At 40.3% G+C, this 27,321-nt stretch overlaps 1 protein-coding gene across 2 annotated transcripts in view; it reads left to right on the plus strand.

The window, feature by feature from the left end:
- paxip1 (PAX interacting (with transcription-activation domain) protein 1) overlaps positions 1-27,321 on the plus strand; it is a 162,572-nt gene that overhangs the window by 13,802 nt on the left and 121,449 nt on the right. The window contains exons 2-6 of one of the 2 annotated variants that reach the window (XM_069914789.1): positions 3,453-3,587; positions 9,896-9,939; positions 10,331-10,394; positions 12,183-12,296; positions 17,355-18,002. In XM_069914789.1, coding sequence (XP_069770890.1) covers positions 3,453-3,587; positions 9,896-9,939; positions 10,331-10,394; positions 12,183-12,296; positions 17,355-18,002 — 1,005 coding nt within the window. The remainder of the gene's footprint in view (positions 1-3,452; positions 3,588-9,895; positions 9,940-10,330; positions 10,395-12,182; positions 12,297-17,354; positions 18,003-27,321) is intronic. The other variant, XM_069914790.1, reaches the window with a different exon arrangement.

The following is a 27,321-nucleotide window of genomic DNA, read 5'->3' on the forward strand; positions in this document are numbered from 1 at the left end:
GGTCAGTGGGCCATGTGGGTCAGTGGGCCATGTGGGTCAGTGGGCCATGTGGGTCAGTGGGCCATGTGGGTCAGTGGGCCATGTGGGTCAGTGGGCCATGTGGGCCAGTGGGCCATGTGGGCCAGTGGGCCATGTGGGTCAATGCTTCAAATCGGTGTCCTTCCATTGTCTTTTTTTCCTTCAAATCTTCACTTGTGTGTTAATAAAAGAGCAACTGTGAGCAGTCTGAAATACACCAGGTTGAGTGTGCTTTGTACATGGCCATGAAAGGTTGACCATGTACAAAGCAATTGTCACTTACCAATGACCTGAATAATCTCAACTGCTGCCTTAACCCATCCATTTGTTTTATTGGCTGAAGGCATAGATCTGCAGATACTTGCTGTCTGCCTGATGTGGTGATTCCTCTTGAATTTCTCAACATTCCTGCCTATTTATCACTAAAATTAAGACCCAGAATTTGAAGCAATTTTGCATTGTTCTTTCTTATTTTGTCAGTAACTCTGTTTTTGGTGGAACATCTCAGCAATTTGTTGAACAGCATTCTGTTTGTAATCAGCAATTTTTTTTCTCCAAAAATGTTTGCATAACTAAATTTGTCTTCCTGTCCCTGAGCCCTGGCAGGAGTCTGACCTCAGCAGGTCTCCAGAGGAAAAACCAGTGGCGAGAGTGAGATGCTTATTCAGGATACATATTTAGAAATGTATTATAACACCATCTTCTTGATTGTGTAATTTGACCTGAAAAATAAATAGTTTTAGCATTGAGTCTTGTTACAAATGAATAAGTTCTCTACCATTAGTGAATGCCCAATTTATGAGCTCCCATAATAAAATTAGAAGTCAGTCGTGCTTGCGTGCATTTGTTACCACTAACGGCAAAACTAGTTTCCTTTCTCCACTTTCAATAATTATTCTTTGTCAGTCTTGTGTGTTTTTGATGTCATTCATTGCAATGCTGTCAAGGCATGGAAACCATATTTGATTTATTTTAATGCATTTTCTGACAAAATCTACTTGTGGAGATCTGGGTGGTGGGGGAGGGTAAATGAAGCTTGCTTGTTACCTGGGAATAGCCTGTAGTTTTCCTACATGCTGTTTTAGAACACTACAGTACACAAACTAGTGTGTATCAAACCATACTTTTGCCTCGAACCATAAAACACTACAGTACAGAAATGCATGGTCATTTTGTTAATCTAATATTATTAGGCCACATTGAAAAAAATAATAAACTAGAAATAAAATGCTGAGATATTCCTCAGGTCTGGCAAGGCAACATCTAATGGAGAGATGCATCCTCAATATTTGTTCTCATAAAAGGTCATTAACCTTAAACTCTTTCTCTTTGCCCAGTTGCTCCCTAACCTGTGGAGCTTTTCCAGGATTTTGTGGTTTTATTAAGATTTCCAGCAAGTGTGGTGTTGTACTATTTGATATTAATTTGAACTTTCAGAAAAATTTGGAGATTTTTAAAATAACCTTGTTTTACTTGTTCCTTCCTTGTTCATCAAGAGAGCACATCAGCACCTCTGCTTCCTCAGGAAGACGAGGAAGGCAAGATTATCAGCCCTCATCTTGGCTTTTTACAGGAGCTCAGTTGAATGTGTCCTGTGTGGCTGCATTACAGTCACTGTGAAGTGGCAGATCCGAAGTCAATACAGACGATTATTAAAGTGGCTGAGAATATCACTGGGGTCTTCCTTTCCTCCATTAATGACACTTATTGGGATTGTTGCTTAAATAGGACTAAAAATTCTTTTTTTTTCCATCCAGCACACAGTATCTTTGACCCACTACCATCAAGGAGGTACAAAAACATCAAAATCAAGAGTTCCTACATGCTAAAATTGATGAACAGTATTCTGTAACAGTAGATCATCCCACAATATTTGTATATATTTAAATTATATCTTTATGTATAAATGATTATTAAATGCCTTCATTTGTGGTGAGTTGATCTGGCTCTGTTTTCTTTCTATGATTATGTATGATAATTGGGCTGTAAGATGAGATCGGAGTGATCGGCGTGGTTTAGCTATATCTGTAGGTTTTTTTTGTTTTTTTTTTGTTTTTTTAATTCAGATTTGTTTTTTCTTTTTTAGGGTTTTTTTTTCTCTTTTTTTCATATATTATTAATTATATCTTTTTTTTTAAGAGATAGTTCACACCCTAAACTGATCTAAAATTTTTTTTTAATGATATATTTTTATTCTGTAATATTATTGTTTAATATCTCTGTATTAATTCATTACTTACTATGTATTTTTTATATCTCTTTGAATTGTATGTGTTTATAAATTATAACAATAATAATAAAAAGATTGAAAAAGAAAGAAAGAAATGCTGTATTGTATGTACAAATCATGGTTTGTAGAAATGCTGTTTCATCAGATTGTACATTCTCACTCCTGGATGTGATTCCGCCGATGACTGTGATGTGCCCACATGAATTGTGTCTAGCCACACAATCATGGGTGTAGAGCAGTGGCCTAAGCATGTATCCTTGATGTGGGGTGTGTTGAATGTCAGTGAGGAGGAAATGTTGTTTCTGATTTGTATTGACTGTGGTCTTCTGATGAGGAGGTAAAGGATTCAGTTGCAGAACAAGGTGCAGATCTTGAAGCTTGCTGACCAGTATTGAGGGTTTGATGGTGTTGAAAGCAGAGCTGCAATCAACGAAAGGGAGCCTGATGCATGTGTTGCTGTTGTTTAGGTGATCCAGGGCTGAGTGGAGAGCCAGTGAGTTTGCATCTGCTGTGGATCGATTGGTGAATGAAGCCAAGGTTACATTAGCTCTAAAAAAAATCTTTATTTGTATAAGGAATCCCAAAAAACTCATTTTAATATTTTAATTCATTTTTCCACTCCTGTTTAACCAGTTATTAGAACACAGAATATTATAGCACTGTACAGGCCTTTGTGCAATATTGTGCCAGCCTCAGTAAACCTACTCCAGAACACTCTAACTTTTCCCCACCTCTCATCCATAACTCCCATAACTATTTTTCCTTGTACACTCCATTTTTCTTGAATAGTTTTCTTGACTGATCATGCACATGTTTCACTCACACACTTATCTCCTGGATCTTTCAATGCATGCATACCCCTCAGAAATTGGAATCTGGGACAATTTTTCTATCCCAGCACTTCTGCCGCCTTGCTTTGAAGTCTCAAACACCTAATATTTTTTCTCTTTTGTGCATGATTTCAATCAGTGATAATAAAATTCATGCTCTTTAGTTCAACTACTCTGAGTTAATTTGAAGCAATTATTAGGGTCATTTGGTCTAATCTTGATGAACTAATCCTCTCTGGCTAACAGAAAACATTTGTTTCTTATTATTTTGGTGCCAGGTTTCATTCTGGGCAGATGTTGGCTGAAATTTGTTAGAATTAGGTTGCAATTTTTCTTGTGTCTATTGTGTGCTTACAGTTTTCTTTTTGAATTAGGTGATTCAGCTATTGAAGGCTGGAAAGGCAAAAGAGGTTTCTTATAATGCGCTAGCAACACACATCATTGCAGAAGATGGTGAGAACCCTGAAGTTGGGGAAGCACGGGAAGTGTTTGATCTGCCAGTGGTTAAGGTGAGCTTTGTATTATTCCACAGTAACTTTTGATAATCTGCTTCAACAAAACTGCTTGAAGCCATTAAATGTCTTGTTTATTTGCCTCCAAGTTTACTGGCTGAATTAATACTCAATGTTACTCCAAAATGTAAAAGCAAAATGCTTGGAAATTATCTTGATTTGATTCAGTATCAATTGGATTTCCATTTCCTCTACCTGTGAAACATCTTTTCAGATTGAAAAGTGCCTTATTTCTATCAAGTTTTGTGAAATAATGTAATAGGATCACATAGAAAGAGGCCACAGATCATCAAATCCAGTTTGCCTCAATCCACTGCTGGCTCCATGTCCCTGCCACGTCTGGTATTTAAAGGAATGAGGTGATTTTATTTTTCTCCCTAAATGCTCAAATGGGACAACAAAGGCTATACCACTTTTATAAAATTTAAAGCAAGGATGAGATTATTAAAATTAGTTGTGCCAGTTCTACTGTCAGTAATTTATAATTTTCTGATTTTTGTAAATGATTCTTTAGCAACCTTTTTAAAGTGTGATGCTTAAATCAAGGTGTATAATTTGTTTTGTTTAGTACCCAAGGCTCTTGAAGTTTTTGAACAAGTTATTTACAGGGCCATTTGGAACTGTAAATCTTTGGGCGTTTGTTTTCTAAATGGTTTGAATATAATGCTATCCCTCATCCATATTTGTCCTTGTTTAAGTTGGTGTTGATTTCTTTTTAATGTGATGGATTGTACATACAGTATTTAAAAAAAACTCTTGTGGTATTCAGTTTCCTGTCTCTCGATTCTGTGCTTGTTTGGTGGCAGTGGGGTTCTCCCGTATACAGCCTCCCCTGCTCTTCATTTAGGTGTTGTACATTAAGTAATTCTTGTGTTGATTGGCAAAATGATATGCATCTGTCAAAAATAAATGAGAAAAAGATGAAAATAACTTTGGGGAGAGTCAGTGGAGAAAGAAATGGGGTTAATGTTGCATTGTTATTCGTTTCCCTCTTCCCCAGAGAGCTAGCATTGCACTTGTTGAATAACAGATGTGGCTATTTATTAAACAGATGGAGCATCATAAAGTAATTGAATTTGGTTTTGTTATATGGTGCAATTGGTGTGTTGAATATCAATTCATTTAACTAACCCCAATGACACCAGCTAGCTTTCAAACCTCTGCAAGTAACTGAATACATGTCTTTTCTCCTGTGTTTTCTTTGGCTACAAATTCAGTCGATTGTCACATGCACCAAGGTACTGTAGAAAAGCTTTATTTTGTATGCTATCCAGACAAGTTGAGCCTTACCCAAGAATTCAAAAGTGAAATGAAAATGCGGAGTATTGTGTAACAAAGAGAAATACAGTTAAACCAGAGTAAAAGCTGCAATGGAGTGGATTTTGAGATCAATATTTCATCTTTCACTGATAAAAGGTCCATTTAAGAGTCTGATAACAGTTGGGGGTGGGTGGGAGGGGGAAGTCCTGAATCTAGTGGTGCATTTTTTTTTAATTAAACTCGTGTATCTTCTGCCCAATAGAATAGAGGAGAAGAGAATGTGACGAAAGTGGGATGCATCCTTAAAGATGTTAATCGCTTTCCTGAGGCAGCAGGAAGTGTAGACTGTCCAAGGAGGTGAGGTTGGTTTGCATGATGGCCTGGGCTGCTTTCACAACTCTGAAATATCTCATGATCTTGAACAGAACAGTTCCGAGGCCAAGATAAGATGCACAATACTTTTGATGATGCATCTATAAATTTAAAAAAAAAATGATGAGGTATTAGGGACGTGCCAACTTTCCTTTGGGTTTTTGAGAAGTAAAGGCATTCTTGGCCCTGATGTTCATGAGATTGGATCAGGATAGATTATTGTTGATATTTTTTTGTCTAAAAACTGAAGCCTCTCTACCTTCTCCACTTTGTTGATTGAGACACGTTTCACCCCTCAAAGTCAGTGACCAGCTCCTATGTTTTGACATTGAACGTGAAATTGTTAGCCTGATATCATTCTGCTGAATTCTTTATCTTCTTCCTGTGCTTAATCTCTGCATCTCACCTAATGCAGTGAAGTTATCTGCAACCTTGTCAATGGAGTTAGAGCAGTATTTGGTCAGGAGCAATGGGAAATTTCTTTCAGATTCAATGACCGTTTACTTCCTACGGTTATCAGAGCCTTGAATGGACCTCAGTTTAATGAAAATGAAGCCTTGTGCACTTTAACTATACTTCCTCTTTAACACCATACCTTTTACTTTTTGTTGTTCCATTATCTCCTGCATATTTGGTTTTTAATCCTTGTACTACCTGTTGTGTAATATATAGGATGACGGCCTGGTTTGCAAGCAAAACAAAGTTGCATTGGTATTTGAGACATAATAAATAATTTAGTTCAATTGTGGAGAATGGATTGTTGCCGATACAGTAAAACCCCGTTATTTGGAATTTAAGCAACTGGCAAAAAAAATTGAGGAAATTAAATTTAAAAAAAAGTGAAAGAAATAAAAATAAATAAACAAATAATAGTTTAGAATTGTAAAAGTAAATGTTCTGTGAAGAAACATAAACCTTTGAAGATGGGAGCAAATATTTAGCTAGCAGTGTACCTTGGTCATGCTTTGCTAATAGCAACTGTTTGAATAAAGTTGTGTTTGAATAAAATGGTGTAGCCCAGGATGAAGAGCTGGTTAATGCTGCCTTGTGAGAGTGTTTATCTTTCAGTATATTATTAAGTGTATGAGTACAGTTTTATCTATAAATTTGGGGGAGCGGATTTTATCTATAATGTTATTGTCCGTCTTTCGGGTGGCTCCATGGAGGGGAAGAAACCTACGGATGCAGTGACAGTCAATTGTTTTCAAAGAATGTGACTGAAAATAAGGTAATTCTTTAAGGCTTATATACATGCATCCGCTCCATCCTCAACATCCATTGGAGCGCTTTCATCCCTAACGTCGAAGTACTCGAGATGGCAGAGGTCGACAGCATCGAGTCCACGATGCTGAAGATCCAGCTGCGCTGGGTGGGACACGTCTCCAGAATGGAGGACCATCGCCTTCCCAAGATCGTGTTATATGGCGAGCTCTCCACTGGCCACCGTGACAGAGGTGCACCAAAGAAAAGGTACAAGGACTGCCTAAAGAAATCTCTTGGTGCCTGCCCCATTGACCACCGCCGGTGGGCTGATATCGCTTCAAACCGTGCATCTTGGCGCCTCACAGTTCGGCGGGCAGCAACCTCCTTTGAAGAAGGCCACCTCACTGACAAAAGACAAAGGAGGAAAAACCCCACACCCAACCCCAACCCACCAATTTTCCCTTGCAACCGCTGTAACCATGTCTGCCTGTCCCGCATCGGACTTGTCAGCCACAAACGAGCCTGCAGCTGACGTGGACTTTTCCCCCCTCCATAAATCTTCGTCCGCGAAGCCAAGCCAAAGAGTGAAGATATACATGCAAATGAAATTGGTTCAGTGCAAATACCGAATGGTATTTTGCCTTTTGAACTGTTTATTAATGCAGGTGTATTAGTTGGCCATTACAAGAATGAGTCAGAAGTAACTAGAAATCTCATTTATCTGGCATCGACAAAGCCCTGTAGATTTCGGATAGCACGGGTTTTACTGTCCTCACTTTACATAAGGAAACTGGGGTTGCTAACACCTCGGTTCAGGAATTTGGAGATGAATTAGTTTGGGATTATGGTGTTGAAAGCACAGCTATAGTCAATAAACAAGAATCTGACATTAGAGCCAATGTTATCCAGGTGTCTCAGGGCTCAGAGCAGTACCAGTAATAGAAATAGAGGTAAAAATTGTGTGGACTTGGAATCTCTCACATTTAAGTTTTCCTGTACCTTGGTGCATGTGACAGTTTAAAATGATTTTTGATGCCCACCATTGTAACCAGAGAACAATTAATTGAATTTTTATTAAAATCTAAATAAATTTGTTGGGGGAGGGAAACTTTAAGTAAACCAAATCTGTGTTTATGGTGCCCTTCATCAAGGACATCCCTTGATGTGGCTCTGATGTAGTCCAGATCTACTCATGTGGTTCACTCTTAAATTACTTGGGGGGCAGTCAAGGTTGTACAACTTCCAAACCTTCACAGGTGCTAGTATAGCCAACGATCACAGCTGCTGGTTCCATTAACCATCTTTCTGCCCACTGCTACCTTCCTCCTGATCTGTGCACCTGACCTTTTGTAACCCGTTACTCAGGAGTCTCTTGTGAAACATTCTTTGAAAATCTGGAAAAAAAAACCCACAAATGCTGGTGATCTGAAATAAAAACATAATATGCACACAAAAAAAAACTCAGCAGACCAGGCACCATCTGTGGAAAGAGAAGCTATCAATGTTCTGGAGCTGAGACTTCATCAGAACATTTCACCTTTGAAAATGTGTGGCCAGATCTTCCTTTGGTCTATGTCAGTGACATTTCCTGCAGTTTCTTTTTTGCTTGAGGGTAAATGGACCATGGAGAAAGAGAGGCAGGCAGAGGATAATGCATCTTTTGTAGCTGCAATTACTTCATTCGCAGAGTTTCATTTTTCATTATTGTTGAACTAATGGTTTTCTACCTTTTTGTGTAGAGGTGGTTTATATAATTTGTTTAAAAATAAAAAATGGCAGTAGGAGGGGGTCACAAGATTTCACATCTGTCCTGCTTTTCTACAAGTTCACCACTGAGCTTTGTATCCATTTTTTTGTCTCATTTCCATCTCCATAGTGGTTAGTTGTAGTTAGAATCCCGAGCAATTTTTTCTTAACTTCCTTCTCCAATTTTGTATTTAATTTTTGTATTTGCCTTGTCTCACATAAAGACCAGAAATCTACATTTCTTTATTGCCTGTTCTCCAAGCAAATAAGCCCATAAGCTTGTGCTGTGTAAGACCATTTAACAACTTGTTTGTCCCAATTGAAGGCCGAGTTTAATCCAAGGCAAATTTCATAACATTTAACTTGCTCTGTTTTCTTGTGGGAATATGAGCTTCAAGAGCCCAAATAATGAAGCTTCATTGAACTGATTTATTGGATACCACGGTCTCCTCCATCACTTAATAGATTACAGTTGGTTTGTACTTGATGCTCCCAGTGAAATCACAATTAACAGGCTGTTGGAATTGACTTCTGTCTTAATTTAAAAAAAGATATTTTTATAAAATGTGACTTGGCTTTCATTGGAGTGCGAAATTTGTCATTGCTCTCCTGTGTAATTTGTTTCAGTGGAAGATAGCCAATCTACAGTTGTCTTTTGTTCATCTCTTCAAATTTGCAAAAGGCAAGATCAGACTCTTTTTCCAAAGTAATTTGTTTATTGCACACTTCAAGTTTACGGTATTAACTTGAGTCATAGTCTGACTCCATAGTCTGAAGCAGCCATTCTTAATAGGGGCCCTATGGCACCCCCACCTCCCCCAACCACCACCGGGCCACTGCACATTAAGTAAATGCCTCTTTTCCTTTTCACCTTGCGTATCATGAATTATTGCTTTATGTAGTCGGTAGGAGAAAAGTACGAAAGAAGCCAAAACTTGACTGCTTCACAGGGAAGGGGTCCCATAAACTGAGGGGAGTCCTACAAGCAGGGGAGGGGCATAGCTGAAAAAAAAAGTTGAAATTGGTTGGTCTAAAGCACTTGAATAAGCTGCTTTATTGTGGCAATGAAGGAATGATGCACTGACTGAGGTCTTGAAGATAGACTTAGATTGTTTCTAAATCTGCCATGTTTGGTGGTTGTGAGCACTAGTTGGAAAACAGAATTTTGCTGAGGAGCTGGGAAATAGGATTACTAGAGAATCTTTCAACAGTAAAACCTCCTATATCATCGTGTCTGTGTTCAGTGTCTGTTTAATGAGGATTTTATTTTCTGAAGGATTCTGGGACCGCTGTAGTTTGTATGTAAGTGAACTTTTATTTTGCGAAAGCATACAGTAAAAAAAAAAACCTGGAATTCGAGCAACTGGCAGCCTCAAGGAACGGAAAAAAAGTAAGAAAAATAAATAGTTTTTAAAAAAAAAAAAAATGCAAGTTTAAAAGTGACGTTCCTTGCCTTTAGTTTGCCGGTCCACACAACGCGTGATCACGCGCACCTGGAAAATTCAGTTGTACCTCTACTAATTATCATGGGGCGGGGGGGGGGGGGGGGTGGTTGGAAATGGGTGTGCGCTGAACTGGCAATGTGCATTTTAAATATTAATTTATTCTTGCACCAGTCTGGAATTGCCACCTTAATACAAAAATGAAAAAAATTCACAATTGCTCCGTTTTGCTTTGGCTTCCGAATGTAAAACTGATTGACATTTTTTTCCCCTCTTTTACAGCCTTCCTGGGTATTTTTGTCAGTTCGATGTGGCCAACTCCTTCCGTATCCTTTCAGCGCTCTACGGGTTATTGAACAGGCATTTGGGGGCAATGGTGCATGGAAAAGTTGCAGTGACAATCTGACAATTTTTTTTGTTCTGCATTGGGGCAGGGAAGCATTTCAATCTGATGGTGCCCCCAAAAAAATCTCTCGTGATCGTGTTTCTCCACCATCTGACATTAATTTGTAGGTGGATGAAATTTTGCAGCTTCTGAAGTCCCCACTCCATTTCACCCTCTTCCACCCCCCCCAGGTGATCCCTCTTGATTTGTGTCTAAAGCATCTTGTGTGGGCTTTCTAGTTCAAGTCTTGTTTTATCCAGTGGGATGCTGTTATCACTTTTATTGTTTAATTGCATGCTTTTTGGCTTGTTTTCTTAACTTAAATCCCTCAGAGTAACTGGTTTCTCACCAGATGGAGGACAGATATTTTCAGGGGTTACAGCTTGTCTCTCACGGGTATGTCGCTGGAGTACAATCCACTTTCTTTCCTTAAGAAAGACTTCCATTTGTTTAATGACTGACCAACCCTGGATGGTTTCCAAATCTGTTTGCAGCCTATTAATATGTTAAAAGTGCACTAATTTTAATGATTGGCACACCATCTTAACATTCACACTCTTTTCACGTATGTACTGTGTTTGCAGTGTGTCATCTAAAAAGCATTTCAAGCTCTTTTTCACACTTGCATCCCAGTAAATCGGCCGTTCAGTGTCCTGGGATAGGAATGGTGGTTTGGCCTTTTTCACACTTGCAAGGGTTTATCCTGGCGTTTGGCCTGTTCTCCCTTTAATCTGAAATGCCTGAAGTGTTGGTGCCTGTTTCTCACTTGCCTGATCTCAATGCCGCAATCTGCAGACGCTGGCGATTGTACTAGGAGTCAAGGCCGGCAATCCACGGCGTGAGATGATGTAATTTGACGCCGGTGTTGAGCAGATTTTGCTTTCACATTTGCCGCTTTAAATGCCGATTGGCGTTCGATTCCTGGGATAACTGGCAAGTGTGAAAGGGGCTTCAGTTACGTATTCAGGTTACTGCAACAGCATCTTTCAAATTTTACAGCAATTTGTGTATAGGCTTTTTAAAATACTATTATATCATTCCTTTTTTGTTTTAGAACCACAAAATTACAACACACAAAACAGGTCCTTCTCGCCTGTGCCAAACTATTATCCTGTCTAGTCCTGCACCCATTCCATATACCTCCATACCTTTCCCATCCATGTACCTGTGCAAATTCTACTTAAATGTTAAAATTGAGCTTGCATTCACCACTTCAGCTGGCAGCTTATTCTATACTCCCACCACTCTCTGTGAAGACTTTTCCCCTTTCGCCCTTAACCCATATCTGCTGGTTTAGATCTCATCTATTCTCAGTGGAAAAAGCCTACTTTTACTCCATGCCAATCATAATTTTGGAAACCTCTATAAAAAGTCCTCATTTTTTTATGCTCTTGGGGGAAAAAAATCCTAACCTGTTTCACCTTCCTGTAACTCAGTTCAAGCCTGGCAACATCTGAGTAAATCTCTGCACTCTTAATTTTATTGGTACCATTCCTGTAGTTAGGATGACCCACACTGCACACAGTACTCCAAATTTGGCCTCACTAATGTCCTGTATAATTTTACAGTACTTAATAGTTTGATTATTGAAGGCCAAATGCCAAAAGCTCTCTATTCAATTAAACTCCATCTGCTAATTTTGCTACTTAAAGTATCTATAATTCATATTGAAATGCCTGTATCTCTTCACAGCTTGTTTACCCCCTTCCACCTCCAAAGTTTGAGCCATCTGAAAACTTTGAGATGCAATATTTAGTTCTCTCTTCGATAATTGTAAATCGCTGATATTTGTATTGAATGGCAATGTTGCTGCTTGCGACCCAGATAAATACCCATTTGTTCTTGTGTGTCAACTAATTCTCAATCTATGCCAATGTTTTCATTTTGCATACTTGTCTTTTAACTAAGACTTGCTCCAAATACAGCACGTCTGTTGGTTCACCCCTATTTTGTTACATGATGTTTCAGTTGATTTGTTAAGCGTGGTTTCCCTTGACTTGTCCACTCCTGTTGCTGTTTTCCAATTGTTCTGTTTTTACAAAGTAATCTAGCATTTCCCACTGTTCCTCCCAGTATTCTGTGCTTCAACCAATAAATTAAGTATCACATCTTGCCATTGAATTGACCTGGTCGGTGATGGACAGAAGTACCTAAAACATGTTTGTGCTTGCATTATTACTTCAGGTATATGCGGAAGATCGCAATATATTGTGGGCCTTGATTACTTTCCATGGAGGAGACTGCCAGCTCAAACTTAACAATGCTTGCACCCATTTAATAGTACCGGAGCCTCAGGGGGTAAGTGTTTCTTTTGCAGCTTGCTGATGCATGGGTACAAATCTACTAACACACTCTTCCAATTGCTGAACTGGTTCTCACCCTCAATTTCTGTCAATTACTCTCATTTTGTTCAACTTCCAGGTGTAGCCATAAGTACACTTTCATAATTTTGTTGGCTACATGGAGAGAGGATCATGTTGCAAACTTCCTTGTGATTACCTTTCAATGTTGCCTTCGAATTCTTTCTCCACAGCTATCGATGACTGCATTGGAGCTGCCTCTTAGCATTTGATTACCTGTGCAGAAATCAACACTTGCATAATTTTCACTGTAAATTTCTACCCTGCCTCAAATTGACTTGGACCAATTCTGGAACCTCTTCCCTCTTACTGGAATTCTCAGTCTCCATCTCAGAAAGCAAAGTATCCACAAATGTTACAAACCCACTGATTCTGACAAGTCATACTCTCTTCTCTGAAATGTTCTCACTTCAAGATGTGTGGCTCCATCCCTGCTGTAATTGATAAATTCCTTGCCTGCATATCTTCTAATCCATATACTTTTGCTTTCACCCTGCCTCCTCCAGAGAGAACAAAGATTCAATTCACATGGTCCTCACTTTTCACCCCACCAGCCTCTCTATCCAGCACATCATTATTTCAGACTCTCACCAACTGCAGGACTATAAACAGACCATCCAGGTGATGCAGTGTTTCATATGCACTTCCTCCAACCTTGTCCTCAGATTTCAATGCTCTAAATGTGGTTCATATTGGTGAGACCAGGAGCAGGTTTGACGACCTCTGAGCTATGTTCTTGGGTGCCAGTCGGAACTTCTGGTTGCCAGCCATTTTCATTCTCACTATTCCCACATAGATGTGTCCGTCCTCTGCCTCATCCAATGTCAGGGTGATGTCAAATCTAAATTTGAATGGACCTGCCTGGGTGGCCGGAAAAAAAAAAACACAAAAAAAAAAACAATGATACGAACATGAAATTTTCTAATCTCAGCTAATCCCACCTTGATCTGGTTCCACTGTTTTTCCTTTTTTATCCCTCCCATTCCAGTACTTTTCTATCACCACCCACTTTACCTCTCCACACCCTGAGTTGTCATACCTGACTTTTCATTTGATCCCTCTCTCCTTCACTTGTCCAGTATATTTTAACTTTTTGGTCCTTCCAGTCCTTCCCCCTCCCCCTTTGTTATTTTGCTTGCCATTTCTCTTCCACCTTAATCTTGCAAAAAAAAAATCCTCAACCAAAATGTTGACTGTCTATTTCTCCCCATGGATTCTGCCTGACTTGAATCTCTCGGGCTTCTCTCTTCATTTACTAGAATTCAAACAGTTTTCAGTTTTGCATTTTTTTGGCATCTCCATTGTGACTCAATGAAGGTGATGCATGGAAGCCAGGGTTTCCTTTGCCAGATAATGGGAGGACTGCTCATTGGAGTGATGGCGTTTGATATCTCTACTTGCAATATGTATTACCATATTTGATGGCATACAAGACCACCCTCCCATTTTAGTGGGAAATTTTAGGAAAAATTTGTTTGTATTTATGAATAAGTTGGTGAACTAGCTCCTCCTGCAAGGCCCCTTGTAGATAATGTATGTGTGTATGAGCCTTGATTCCCTTTGATGGAAACCCTCCAGCCTTGCATGGCTGAGACGCTGAAGCCTTCTTGCACACGAACAACACATCCTTCTGCCCGGTGCATGTTGAGGCTCAGGCTGCTCCCCCCCCCCCTCCTCCAAATTGTGCAAACGCTGATTGATTGACAGGCATGTCGGGACCTACGGGTGAGGAAGGAGAGAAGCCTGTCACCAGGGCAATGGGCAGGGCCCACCATCACAGGGAGCAGACAGGCTGTTTGCTCAATGCCACCTGCCATCATGTCTCATTACTTTGCTCGTGGTGGGGGAGGGGGCTGTGCTTGTCGAACAAAGGGTCAGCATGGAGGCTGATCATAGCCGCCCAGCACTCCCCTCAAAGCAAGCGGTCAGTTGGACTATCGGCATATACTACAAACATGGCTGTTGTGCTGCTGGCTGAGGCCTTTGCGGTCAGCCTCACCAGGAGAAATGAGTGGTGGTGGTGACTTAGAAAAGCATGGACCACCCATAGAGAAGGTGGTCTGTGAAGTTGCGGGCCCACTTCCTGGACAGCCACAGCACCTCTCTGGGTTTCTTGGAGCTGGGTGAGTAATTTGAGTGTTTTCCTCCTGTTGCGATCTTGCAGAGGAAAGCCCCACTACGCTTGTATTTCGGGGGGAGTGGGAAAGTGGGATGGTCCTATAAACCCTTCAATACTGTACTGGTAACTTTGAATCTTATGATTTAGTCTTCCTGTCCCACATCGGACTTGTCAGCCACAAACGAGCCTGCAGCTGACGTGGACATTACCCCTCCATAAATCTTCGTCCGCGAAGCCAAGCCAAAGAGAGATGGGTAGCAGAAATGTTAACATGCTTTCATATCTCCACATGCTTAATTTGTCAGCTGATAAAGAAGTTGATGCCATATGGCCAAGTGATAAAGTTGCCACTAGAAGGGGTGTTTCTAATTGTTCAAGATGTCATCCTTTGAAACATTTGAAAAGCAATCAGCGCTTTATATTCAGGGAATTCATTCCCCCCCCCCCCAAATTCTTTCCCTTCCTCCCATCCCTCCCCAAAAAAAGGGCCTAAACTTGCTCTGTATTGATGGCACATAGTCAATAAGGTTGACTGTTTAATTTGAAATTACTTTCCTAAAATAAAATGGAAAATGTTATAGAAGAGCCAAACTTGATCTTGTTCTTATTCTAATAATGTAAAATTCTTTTAGCAAGTGTGTGACTGTCTCCACGTTGTCTACTGTTTTCTCCTTCTGCAAGGATTTTAAGTTTATTACAGTTCAGTTTCATTTTTTTAAATTGCTATTGAATCATCGTCTTTCACCCCTTTCCAGATCAAAAACAAAACGACAGCAACCTTTCAATCTTGAAGATCATGGATGATGCTATATGTTAGCTTTCCTTTTAATTCTATTCTATATCCCATGTGAAAATGCTGTGTTTCCCTATTTTTGCCACTATCTGGTCCTTTCAAATTGCTCTGCCAATGGAAACACTTGCTTCTTGCTCCATCAAAATCTCCCTAATTTTGAAATAATTTCTCATTTGATGTCCTCTGAAATATTTGCATGGATTGCAAGAAAGGCACTACTGAGCAAAGGGCTTTTTTTTTCCATCTCCACTCGTTTCAATAATTTTTGTGCAGTGAAGCAAGAGGAAAGGGTATTGCTGGTTAAGAAGAATTGCTTTTGTCCATCTTTGTTAAAACAGGAGAGAATGAATTGGTGTTTTTGAAGTCCAGATCTTTTAATGGGTTATTCTTTAGATGTATCAAACCTGCCTTTCAAGCTAACTTCAATGGCTTGTGTGTGCCAGACCATAAAATCTTTGCTTTTTACAGCCGGCCGTTAAAAGCAAATGTGCACGAGGCAGCCAATGCTGTGATCATAAATACTTATTGAATGGCTTGTTGCCACAGATGGTGGTGTCTGAATTGACTGGGTAACAATAGTAACATCTGGGGTTGCTATTTGTGACTTGTCCTTAGATGGTGATGCTGTCTCGGCACTTGCATTTGACAGCATTTTATTGGCCAAAAAACTGATGGTTTCTTCATTCCAACAGGAAGTAGTTTAATGTTTTGTAATACCTTCATCAATTTGTGATTGGCTGTGACTAAGCTTTATTGTTGGGATTCTGTCAGTTTTTGGATCTAACCCCTCTTCCCAAATAGAATAGAACTACATGACCTAGGATCCCCTATTTTGGGCTTGGTTTCAGCCGCTGTTGTACCTATACTTGAAGTAATTTGTTCTCATCGGAACACCAACTTTGTTTTTAGTTTGATAACAGCTTGATTTAAAAAAAATATATATATTCTGGTCTTTTGTCCCTGTTATCCATGGTTTCATTCTTCCTTCTTGCCCTCCAAATCTGTCTCTGTGCTTCCCTTAATTCAAGCATCTTGAAGGGCTTTTGCAACCACCAGCTGCCCAGGGCCAATATTTTCAAATTATTTCTCTAAACCTCTGCTTTATAAACCCAAACTGTTTGGGCAAGGTTTTGGTCATTTATCTTAATATTGCCGTGTCTGGTATGCGATCATGTGCTGACTTGTAATGCTCCAGTGCAGTTTGAAATGTTTTCACTTTCTTCTCTGGATCAGGGGTGTCAAACTCAGATTCACAGAGGGCCAAAATTTAAAAACTTGGACTAAATCGTGGGCCAAACTAAATATTTATTGAAAATTTTCAACAACATCTGCATGTTTTCTCTTCTTTCAACATATGTAATGTTAAACTTTTTCTTATTAAAATAAATGTTTAATAATAGTTTTGGTTAAACTCTTTCCAGAAGAAGCATTAACAAATGAGAAATAAAATATTCAATAAATAATATTTCTCTATAGCCTTTAAGCTCCTTTTAAATGTTTTTTTTTCACAAGCCAACAAGTCAAAAAAAAACAACTTGCTTCAATGAAAATCCAATCTTTCAATTATGAACAGTCCAACCAAAGAAAATATGAATCCAAGCTTAGCTTGCTCCACTGTGATTTACTCTGATGCACCTGGGTCTAAACCAGATACTTGGCATCTCTTCTTAGATGCAAGTTCATCAAACTCTGGGGTCAGAGTTTGCCTCCCACCTGTCTTGAAAGGTCCTGTTTTCTGTCTTTCGTTTGGCCATTTTTTGTAAGGGGTTTATTACACGTGAGTTCGGCGACAGGTCGCAGGTGCTAATGAAAGGAAAGAGAGGAGATGGGGGAGATTAGTGGGCTGATGCCAACACATTTGCAAAGCATTCTGGGATTTGTAGTATTAGCTGTGCATGCGCTATACTGGCGTGGTGGCCAGCGGGCCAGCTCTAATACATATTTGATGTGATCTTGTGGGCCAAATATAATTATATCATGGGCCAAATTTGGCCCGCGGGCCTGAGTTTGACATGTGTGCTCTGGATCATCAAATCTCATTACTTTGGTAACAGATTTATTCTATTTCCATTCACCTTTGACAGGAAAAATACAATTGTGCTTTGAAGCAGAGCAGCATTAAAATTGTAACGCCAGACTGGGTGGAGGACTGCGTTGAAGAAAAATCCCAGAAGGATGAGTCCACGTATCACCCACGCCTTATTATTCAAGAGGAAGAGGAGGTGGAAGAGGAACCAGAAGAGCCAGCTGGAAATGAAGAGGCTGAGCTAGAGGATAGTGCAGATGACAAACGGTCAGCCAAGAGCAGCCCAGTATCATCACGGGGGGGCTCACCCTTGAGCATGTTGGGTTTCTCGCCGAAGAGGGACAGTAGGTCTGAGAAAACAACGGGAGAAATCATGTTTGATGATTCCTCGGACTCCTCCCCCGAGAAGCAAGAGAGGAACTTGAACTGGACACCAGCGGAGATCCCGCCATCTGCCACTGCAAAGCGCCGGCTTGCTCATGGGAAGGACTCTGCTCTGATCAACCTATGTGCCAATGTCCCGCCGGTCCCTGGCACTGTCTCTGCCCTAGAAGCCAGAAACAGCCTGATTAGCCCTGGGCAAGGATTGCAGGGTGCTGAGAGGCCAGAATTAGTTGCTGCCTGGAGCCCTGCAGTCAGGACACTGAGGAATATTACGAACAATGCTGATATTCAGCAGATCTCCAGACCATCAAATGTTGCACAAGTAAGTGACCCTTTGCATTCTTTTCAAAGAGAACAAATGGAATTGTTCTGGAGCACCTTTTTTAATGCAAATCTGGGAAAGAAGGTGGTGATGTAATTAAATAATATTACAGTACAAAAGTAGCCTGGGCAATTCCTGGTATGACCATGTCATCTAAAGGCGACTTGAATGAAGAGGTCACTCTTCATTTGCTGATGATGCAAATGTAAGTTGTGAGGGTGAGTCTGGGGGGGAAAAAATGAAGTTGCGTTGGGAAAAATTGGTTGAATGGAAAATATTGGGTTATCTCCTATGGCAGGAAGGAAAAAAGCCAGAATCTATAGAATAACAATCTGTTGCTCACCCGGAAATATTTACTGTATTCTATTTCTTCACTGATGCCTCTTGCAAAATATCTCTTTCTGATTTCCATCTTCTATTTTGTTTTGGGTTCCACATGGGTTCCTAGGGTACCTACCCTTTATTTGGGGTTGGCAAATGTATTTTGATGAATGGGACAATCATGGCACCTAAAACTGCCAAAGCAGACCAACAGTTGTGAATTACACCTGGCTTATTTTTCTCCTGCCACTGTGACCTCCAGTCCACTTTTGGCCATATATGCATGGGAATCCAAGATGGAGAAGCCAGAACATCTAAAGGGCCTCAGCTGAGAGTGAACTTGATTCGTCTTCACCTCTTTTTGTTTGGCTTTGTAGAATGTTGTTATTCCTGCTGTAATGATGATGTATAACAAATTCATTAAGATAGCTCTCACACAGTCCCATCCATTTCCTCTTTCAAACCCTGGTGGCTTTAAACCAGATTGACAGAATGAGTTTTGATGGAAGCAAGAGCAACATTGGAATATCCATCAGGGCATTGGTGTCTGTGGTGAATGAAACAATATCTCCAGTAGATCACTTTTACTGAATTTGATGGTATATTGGACCCACTGGTATTCAGGACTCCCTCCTTCTTCTTTCCTCCTCCCCACCCCATTTTAGCAGGAGATTTTAGGAAAAATTTGAGTACTGGTAAAACCTGGACAGAACATGCAGCTGGGACATAAGTAAAAATTGTTTTAATAATACTGGTGTCGTTAACAAGTGAAAACCTTTAATAAAAACAGTAAAACTATCATGAACAAAAACACAATAAAACAACTATGTTCTAAATCGAAGACTTCAATCATCCTCACTGAACATTCATCAGTATCATTGTCCAAGCCCAAAAACTCAGCCTCAGTACTGCTGGTATAATTGTCTTCAAATAATCCATTATCCTCCGTGCCATCAAGAGCATTACTGGTTCCACACTTCTTAAAAGCCTTAAATGTAATTCTAGCTCTTACATTGTCACAAGAAGTCTTCACCCACTCACACACCTGTATAATGGTGGGACGTTCCTGTTCGTGCCAGTGCATGGTCCATTTGTTTCAGTGTTCCCTCAAGGTATTTTGAAATGGCTTGTTTATACAGTGCTTAATCTTTTCTCCGAAAACTGAAATTTTTCTTTTCACTGAATGTCATTTGCTCACTAAAGATCGTGTTTGGCGCCAATCGTGACCTGACATGACCGACATTCAATTCACACTTGAATAAATCGTGTTACTCTGCGTCGGTAATTCGTGGAATCCTTACTTTATAAGTGTTAGGAGGAAAATACAGACGCCTGATTCATCATCGACTGCTCGATGTCAGATTCCTCTGCTGCTCATGGACTTTGAAGGCTGAAAAATGTCAAAAATAGCTGTAGAGTTCCCTATGGGTAACAGTGAGAAGCAGAAAAGGAAGCGTCTGTCATTATCCATAGCCCAGAAAGACATTATTGCAGAAACTTGATCGTGGGTTATCTGTCCAACGTCTTATTGAAGATTGATGTGGGAACTACTATATATGGTATAAAGAAGCAGAAAGAAAAGTTGTTAAAGTTTTATAGGGATGATCAGAGACTAATGAAAAATAGGAAAATATTGCATAGGGGAAAAAAATCGCAGATATTGACCATGTTTGAAACATTGAAAAATGATGTTTTTGGCATTTACCTCACCCCCAACCCGAAATGTGACATCGACAATACAAGGAATTTTATGCTCAATGAAGAACAACTATAAAGATTTTTCTGAACTGCATACTTGTTGCAGTCAACAGATATGTATCAAAGACTTCCAAAGAGTTCATTCTTAAGGATGCTATTTATGCGCTTGGAAAAATGTAACTGAATCATCATTTTTAAAAAAATGCTTGACACAAACTTTGGCCTGCAACAATGTTCGATGAAAATGAACCTGAAGGATTCTGTGTTAGTAATGAGAAGATGATATCAAGCCTCATTGCTTTTATGCCAAAAATGTTGCAGCAGAAAATGTCAATGCATTGGAAGCAGCTGATTTCGAAGAAGTGCTGAATGTTGACCATGATGCACCTGTTGTGCATTCCTTGAGTGATGGAGAAATTGGTGAAATGGTGTTAAATGACGAGAGGCATGAGGAGAGCAGTGACGAAGAAGATGACGTTGTGAACAGGGGTGAAAAAATGTCCATGGATAATTGTTAAATTGTGTGATCAGTTAATTAGTTGCATGGAACAATGTGCACTTCTCAGTGAGCATGAGATTATGGCAGTTTATTCAATTAAAGAGAGTCTGCTTAGGCAGAAACCTCTTTTAATGAAACAGATTACACTGCCGCCAAGGACCAAGAGGGACCCCACAGCCTCGTTGACTAAGCCGAGGGAAAGACTCTATACTCTAGCAGCTTTGCAGCCTCTGCCACATGGTCAGGCCAAATCCTACATCTGCAAAGAGTTGGAGTCCTGTGAGTACGCTTTCGTTCGGGGTGGACGGGGCACACCGAACACCTCTGCAATGGTCATATAAGGGGCTATATAAAGTAATCGGATACAACGCGACAGGTGTGCTGGATATCAGCGGTGAGGAAGAGACTTTCATGATCGACTGCCTCAAATCAACACATCTAGACATTAGCCAGCTGGTCTCCACACAGTGCCCGTGGTGCAGAGGTGGGGCACCGAAAGCGCCGATCTGTGCTCCAATCTCCGGTTCTGGGCGGTCGTGTAGCAGCCCATTAACTGGGACGTGGCCTGCTACACAAAATGGCTGACAAATATGGTGACTGCCAATGAGCTTCATCCCAGGTGACCACCTGCATGGCGGGAAATGATGAGCAACAGTGGGAACACCGCCCAACCGGAGATCGGCTCTGTCATGACATCACTCCTGTCGTCAGCAGCAAGGAGAAAATATAAGCCAATGCATTAAATCAGTCTTCGACTTTGATTCCTTGTGGGTGCATGTTGTTCTTTCCACACTTCACGGTAGCATACACTCTACACCACTCTGATTTTCTAGGGGTCTCTTACTATCCTGCTACTTTGTAGCAACCCATTGCATTTTCCTTCACATTATCTGTCAAAGCACCTTCATGCCTTCTTTTTGCCTTCCTAATTTCCTTAATCATTCTCTTACATTTTCTCTACTCTGCCAGTAGCTCATTTGTTCTTTGTTGCCTGTACAGTATATGTAGCCCCCTCCTTTTCTTAACTAGTTCTCCAATATCCCTTGAAAATCAAGGTTCCCTATAATCTGCTAACTTTGCCCTTATTCATCATGTGTTCTCTGAATTCTTAAAATTTCGTCCTTGAAGGCCTTCCACCTGCTGGATACGTCCTTGCTAGAAAATAACATTCTAATGGACTCCTCCAAGATCCTTCCTCATTTCCTCAGAATTGGCCCTTTCTTCAATTCAGAGACCCAGACCTATCCTTCTCCATAATTAACTTGAAACTAATGATATTGTGGTCACTGGACCCAAAATGCTCACTTACACATACTTCTGCCACCTGACCTGCCTGGTTCCCTAAAAGATCCAAGTATTGCATCTTGTTGGTATCTCTGCATATTGATGTAGAAAACTTTCCTGTACCCATTTGACAAACTCGAACCCATCCAGTCCTTTGACCGTACGAGAGTCCCAGTCCATGTGCGGAAAGTTTAAAATTTCCTTTCACAATTTTGTTTCTTACACCAGTGTGCTATCTCCCTACAGATATGCTGTTCTAATTCTCTTGGTTGGTCTATAATACAGCCCTATTAGCACGCACCCCCCCTCCCCCCCCCCCGCCCCTCCCCAGGGCCCAGTGCCCCTTCTAGTTGGAGTGCCTTTGAGGGAATTTGCTAAAAACAAAGTTCTGCCATTGCCATTATTCTGTAATCCAAAAAGTGCCTGGACCCAAGGATTTTGCGTAAAAGATTAAGCACCCGTACACACATCTAAAGGCTACAATTGGCTTGTCCGGCACCAGGAATAACAGCCGTTTGGGTTTTTCAGTTTGAGCGCCTTTTTTATAAATGTCTCAATTTTTGTGAGCCCTGAACTGATCCCAGAATAGAAGTCCAGGTCTTTCTAAGAGCCCACCAGAATGCTTTCGTCATATTTTCTGAATTCGTAATTTGATTCCCGTTTTGTGATCGTGAACAAACAGGTGTGGTATTTTTTTTATTTGGGGTGAGTCTTTCATTTAAATATTACAAATGGTGGCAGCTTTGCACCATCAGCTCAACAGGCCTGAACTCCTGTCTCGTTTGTTTTCATGACCAGTGGATTTTACTACAATGGTTTTAACTCCTAGTTTAGTTGGACAGTACATTGAATGTTACTGGAACTTCATCGATGTTCCCTATTTGGCTCAGTTCAAAGCAAGTTTGTTTTTGTGCATTTATTACAAACTTATGAAAGTCTAGTTTTTTCCATAATCTGCTGGCAAAATTGTTCTGTCTTTTTGTTCTTGTCCAAAGCTCCTGGCCTTGTGCATTATCATCTTGGTAGAGATGCATTTTCCTGTTTCTCTTTCATTTAGCACCCAGTTTTTTTAAATTCCAAGTTGTGACCAAACAACAAAGGTTATGTTGACTCCTTTTAGCAGCCTCTAGTTGTTTTTCTTGCTTTCTCCTTGTGTGTACCATTTTTGCTCGAGGTAGCACTCTAAACACTTTATCTCTGTGCTCTTTAGCATGTGTTACAACTTTTAGTTTGTGTGCAGTAGTGTCGCTTGAGCGCTTCCCTCCAGTTGCCATCTGACACATGAAAGCTCTTTAAGTGATGCCACCTTCACATGTAGGATCTGGGGTGGTTTTTTGAGGCTTTATTGGGTGGGGGAGGGGGGGGTCCTATATGCTATCAAATACAGTATTCAGAATTGTTGAGTTTTTGTAATCTTTTAATTTTTGTTTTACCACAATCTATTTGATTTTGATAGTTTTTGAAAATACATTATGGAAATAATAAATTCATACTGTGCTTTTAGTGATACAAGTGCTTTTAAAAAGAATGAAAAGCGCCTTGTCTGATTGAAGTACATGCACAAAGATGCAAGCTGAGCTGGAAATTTCAGACACTTTCTCAACCTCAACCTGCATTTGCTTTTGCCCGTGCAAAAGTTGTCTAGCTAGATTCCAGTATGTCTTGCTGGAATATATTCATTTTGGAAGAAATGGATCCACGTGCAGGCCAACTGGACTCCTAAGCCTCCACTGTTTTCAGTTGAAGGGCGGTTGATTAGTGTGGGCCGGATCAGCATTAGGACACCCTAAGATTCAACCATATTTGTGGTAGTCCATTCTTGTGCAACCTTGATTGGCTTTGGATGGAAGATGTTCTTCCCTGAAGGGCATTGCTAAGCCAGGTAATATTTTAATGATTACTCAACAACTTCATTACTAATTCTAACTTTTAATTCTAAATGTATTTATCTACTTCAAATTAAATTCCATCCCTGCTGGGTTGGGATTTGAGCTTGTATTTCTAGATCAATATCTCAGGCTAGTAAATTAAGGTTGAAACTTGACCCTTGCCCTTTTGTCAGTTTTCCCCCTCATCCTTTAGTGTGCAGACCTATCAATCTGTCTTAAGTATATTTGCACATCAGTTGTCCCCTGGGGCAGAGAATTCCAAGCATTTATTGCCTGCCTCCCCTCCACGCCACTTTGCTGAGTGAAGAAATTCCTTTCTCAGTCTGAAATGGCCTTCTGTTCTTCCCCCATGTTTCTATGACTCTGGGCTAGAATGAGCTGGTAATTGCTGAATATTTGCTTTCTAATATTCAGCTGGTCTTTCAGTTTTAGATCTTTGGATTGCATTGTGGAAAATGGGAGAAATGAGCTGTTATGTCTGAAATTAAACTAAGTTCAAATTAAATTTGTTATTAATTTTCCTTTTTCATGTTTTCAATTAAAATGAAACATTTCAATCAAATGATGCAACAATAACACCATCTACAAATTTGCTGGCGATACCACGGTAGCCGGTGGTATAAAGGAAGGGGATGGGTCAGCCGACAGGATGGAGATTGAAAACTTGGCTGAATGGGGCACCAACAACAACCTTGTACTCGGTCACCAACACTAAGGCACTGATTGTTGACTTCAGGAAAGGAAAGCCAGAAGTGTACAATTTAGTGATCATTTGGGGATTAGAGGTGGAAGAGGGTGAGCAAATTTAAGTTCTTGGGATTTACTATCTCGGAGGATCTTTCCTGGACCCAACACACCAAATGGCATTGTGAAGAACACGTCCGTGCCTCTACTTCCTCAGGAGTTTGTGGAGGTGTGGACACCAGAAACCCTGGTAAATTTCTACTTGTGTGTGGGGGAAAGTGTACTGACTAGCTGCATCGTGGTCAGGTATGGGAACCTCAATACCCTGAGCATAAAGACCTCCAAAAGGTGCTGGACACAGTGCAGGATATCACAAGCAAAACCTTTCTCATTATTGAGTACATCTACAGGGATTGCTGGTGTTGGAGGGCAGCAGCAATCACCAAAGACCCACTCTACCCAGCATGCGCTCTGTTCTCACTGCTGCCATCAGGACAGAGGTATAGGTGCCACAAGACTCGCACCACCAGGTTTAGGAACAGCTGCTACCCCTCCACCAACGGACTCCTCAACGACAAACTCATTTAAGGACTCACATTTGTGAACTTTATTAATTTTCTATTTTTTCTGTTTGTATTGCTGTCAGTTTGTTTACATTTAACTGTTTACAGTTCTTGTTTACACTGTATAGTTTATCTTTACCATATAGTGGTAATTCATTTATGCCCACAGGGAAAGGAATTTCAGATTTATAATGTCATGTATGTACTCTGACAATAAATCTGAAATCTGTTTTCATTTTAATCAAATCTGATGATCAGATTTTTTTAAATTGGGGAGGTCTGATGTCATTTGCAATGATTGTCTCTCATGAAAGGGGTGAGGAGGCAGAAATGTCCAACAGAGCCTGTGTAGATTATAATCCCCCTTTTTGGCCTTCCTATTGGGACTCTTCAGCCAGGGAAACTGGCCTACTGATATTTTTCTTGTCATCCTTGAAGTTTAAGTGCAATCCCCTGTCACTTGCAGTGGAGCAGCCTCATTCTTGGTTGTATGCCGTTTTCTCAGTTCATGCCCTGCCAGTGTCATTTGGCCACATGCTCTTTTTGTCTCTTGTCCTTAACCAACTTGAAACAGTCATCCTAACCTTAAAACATCCTTTAAGAGTTCCTTATGGTAATGTCCTAGGCCTAACTACCTTCAGCATCTTCCTTTCATCAAAAGTTGAAAAAGTGTGTTTGCTCATTTTATTAATGAGCTGGAGGAAGGAATTAAAAATAAGATTTCCAACTTTGCCAATTATAGGTGCAAGGACTTATCCTGAAGGCATTGTGATTCTGCAGTGTGATAAGGTGCAAACTCCAGGTGCCACATTTGATGTGGATAAGTAGGAAATAATGAACTTCAGTGAAAAATCAAAACCTAAATGTAGAGAGATTTCAAGCAAGTGAAATTGGAGAGATTTGGTGATCTAGTACATGAATCTTGAGTTAGCAGGCAGTTCAGCATGAAGTTTAGGAAGGCAAATAACATGTCTGCCTTTAGTGCAAAGGGATGATAGTTTAACAATGGATGAGGTTTTATTACAGTTGATAGCCACACCTGGAATTCCGTGCACAGAATTGGTTCCTGCACTGAGAAGGATATAATAGTATTGGATATACTATTATATTACTATTAGAAAGAGGTTCTCCAGGCTAATTCCTGGATTGATTCCCCCCCCCCCCCCGTTAAGAGATAAGCAAGACAGCAGAGTTTAGAAGAATGAGGGATGACTTTATTCAAACATGCAAGATCCTAAGGTCAGTTTGTGGGGTGGAATTTAAGATGTTTCCACTTGAGAGCGAGTCACAAACAAGGGTTCATGAGACACAAAATAAGGGACTGGTAAGCATGTAGGCAGTAAAATAATGACGTCACGTTGCAATAGTGCCAGACAATTCCTACCTGCAAAGAGAGAGTTTAACTGCCTTTGACTTGTCACTGAGTCCCCACACCATAAATATCCTGGTCATTTGGCCAGAAATTCAACTAGACCAGATTTCATGGGTACTATGCAATTCTAAAGGTGGCACAGTGAAGTAACTACAGAGCTACTGACTTGGAGTGCCAGACACCTGGATTTAGAACATACCTTGGGTACTATCTGCATAATGTTCTTGTAATCTTGTACATTTCCTTTGGGTGCTCCAGTTTCCTTCCACATCATACCAGTTTGAGGCTTCGTGCATTAATTGACCCACTATAGTGAGCATTTGGGTTGGGTGATGTTAATGAGAATAAAATTAGGATTAATGTAAGCGGATGGTTGATGGTGGGCTGAAGTGTTTCCATACTGTCTTTGTGCATTTGACTCTAGAAATACAAAGTTTGCAGTCAAGAATCCAGTGGACATTAATTACCTCTAATACTCCAAAGAAAAATTTATCTTGGGGAAAATAAAGGGGCAGGTGTACTTTTCACAAAATCTGCTTGGTTAGCCATTCCCTCAGCATCACTAAATGTTCACTTCCTTCACCACTTGCATACAGTGACTGCAATGTTTTACCCTCTATAAAACACACTGCAGTTATTTTACATGACTCCTATTCACATTGGGAGCCATTTACAGTTGCCATTTAACCTACCAACATAAATGTGTAGGAAGAAACAGAACACTTGTAAGAAACTTGTACATTCAGAGGGAGAATGTACAAAATCCACACTGGAAGTCAGCTGAGGCACTTTGGAAGGTGCCAGCGCAACAGCACATTAGAGTAATACAGCATGGGAAAGGCCCTTCAGCCTGCTGACTAAGTTGGCATCTGGACTGATTCCATTTGTGTGCACTTGGTTGATAGTCGTCTAAATCATTCCTGAGCAGATATCTGTCCAAATGTCTTTTAAACCTAGTTTCCTCTGCAGATTGTTTCAGATACAGACTGAATGGAAGAAGTTGCCCTTT

Source organism: Narcine bancroftii, chromosome 1 (assembly GCF_036971445.1).
Source record: "Narcine bancroftii isolate sNarBan1 chromosome 1, sNarBan1.hap1, whole genome shotgun sequence".
In the NCBI taxonomy this organism is placed as follows: domain Eukaryota; kingdom Metazoa; phylum Chordata; class Chondrichthyes; order Torpediniformes; family Narcinidae; genus Narcine; species Narcine bancroftii.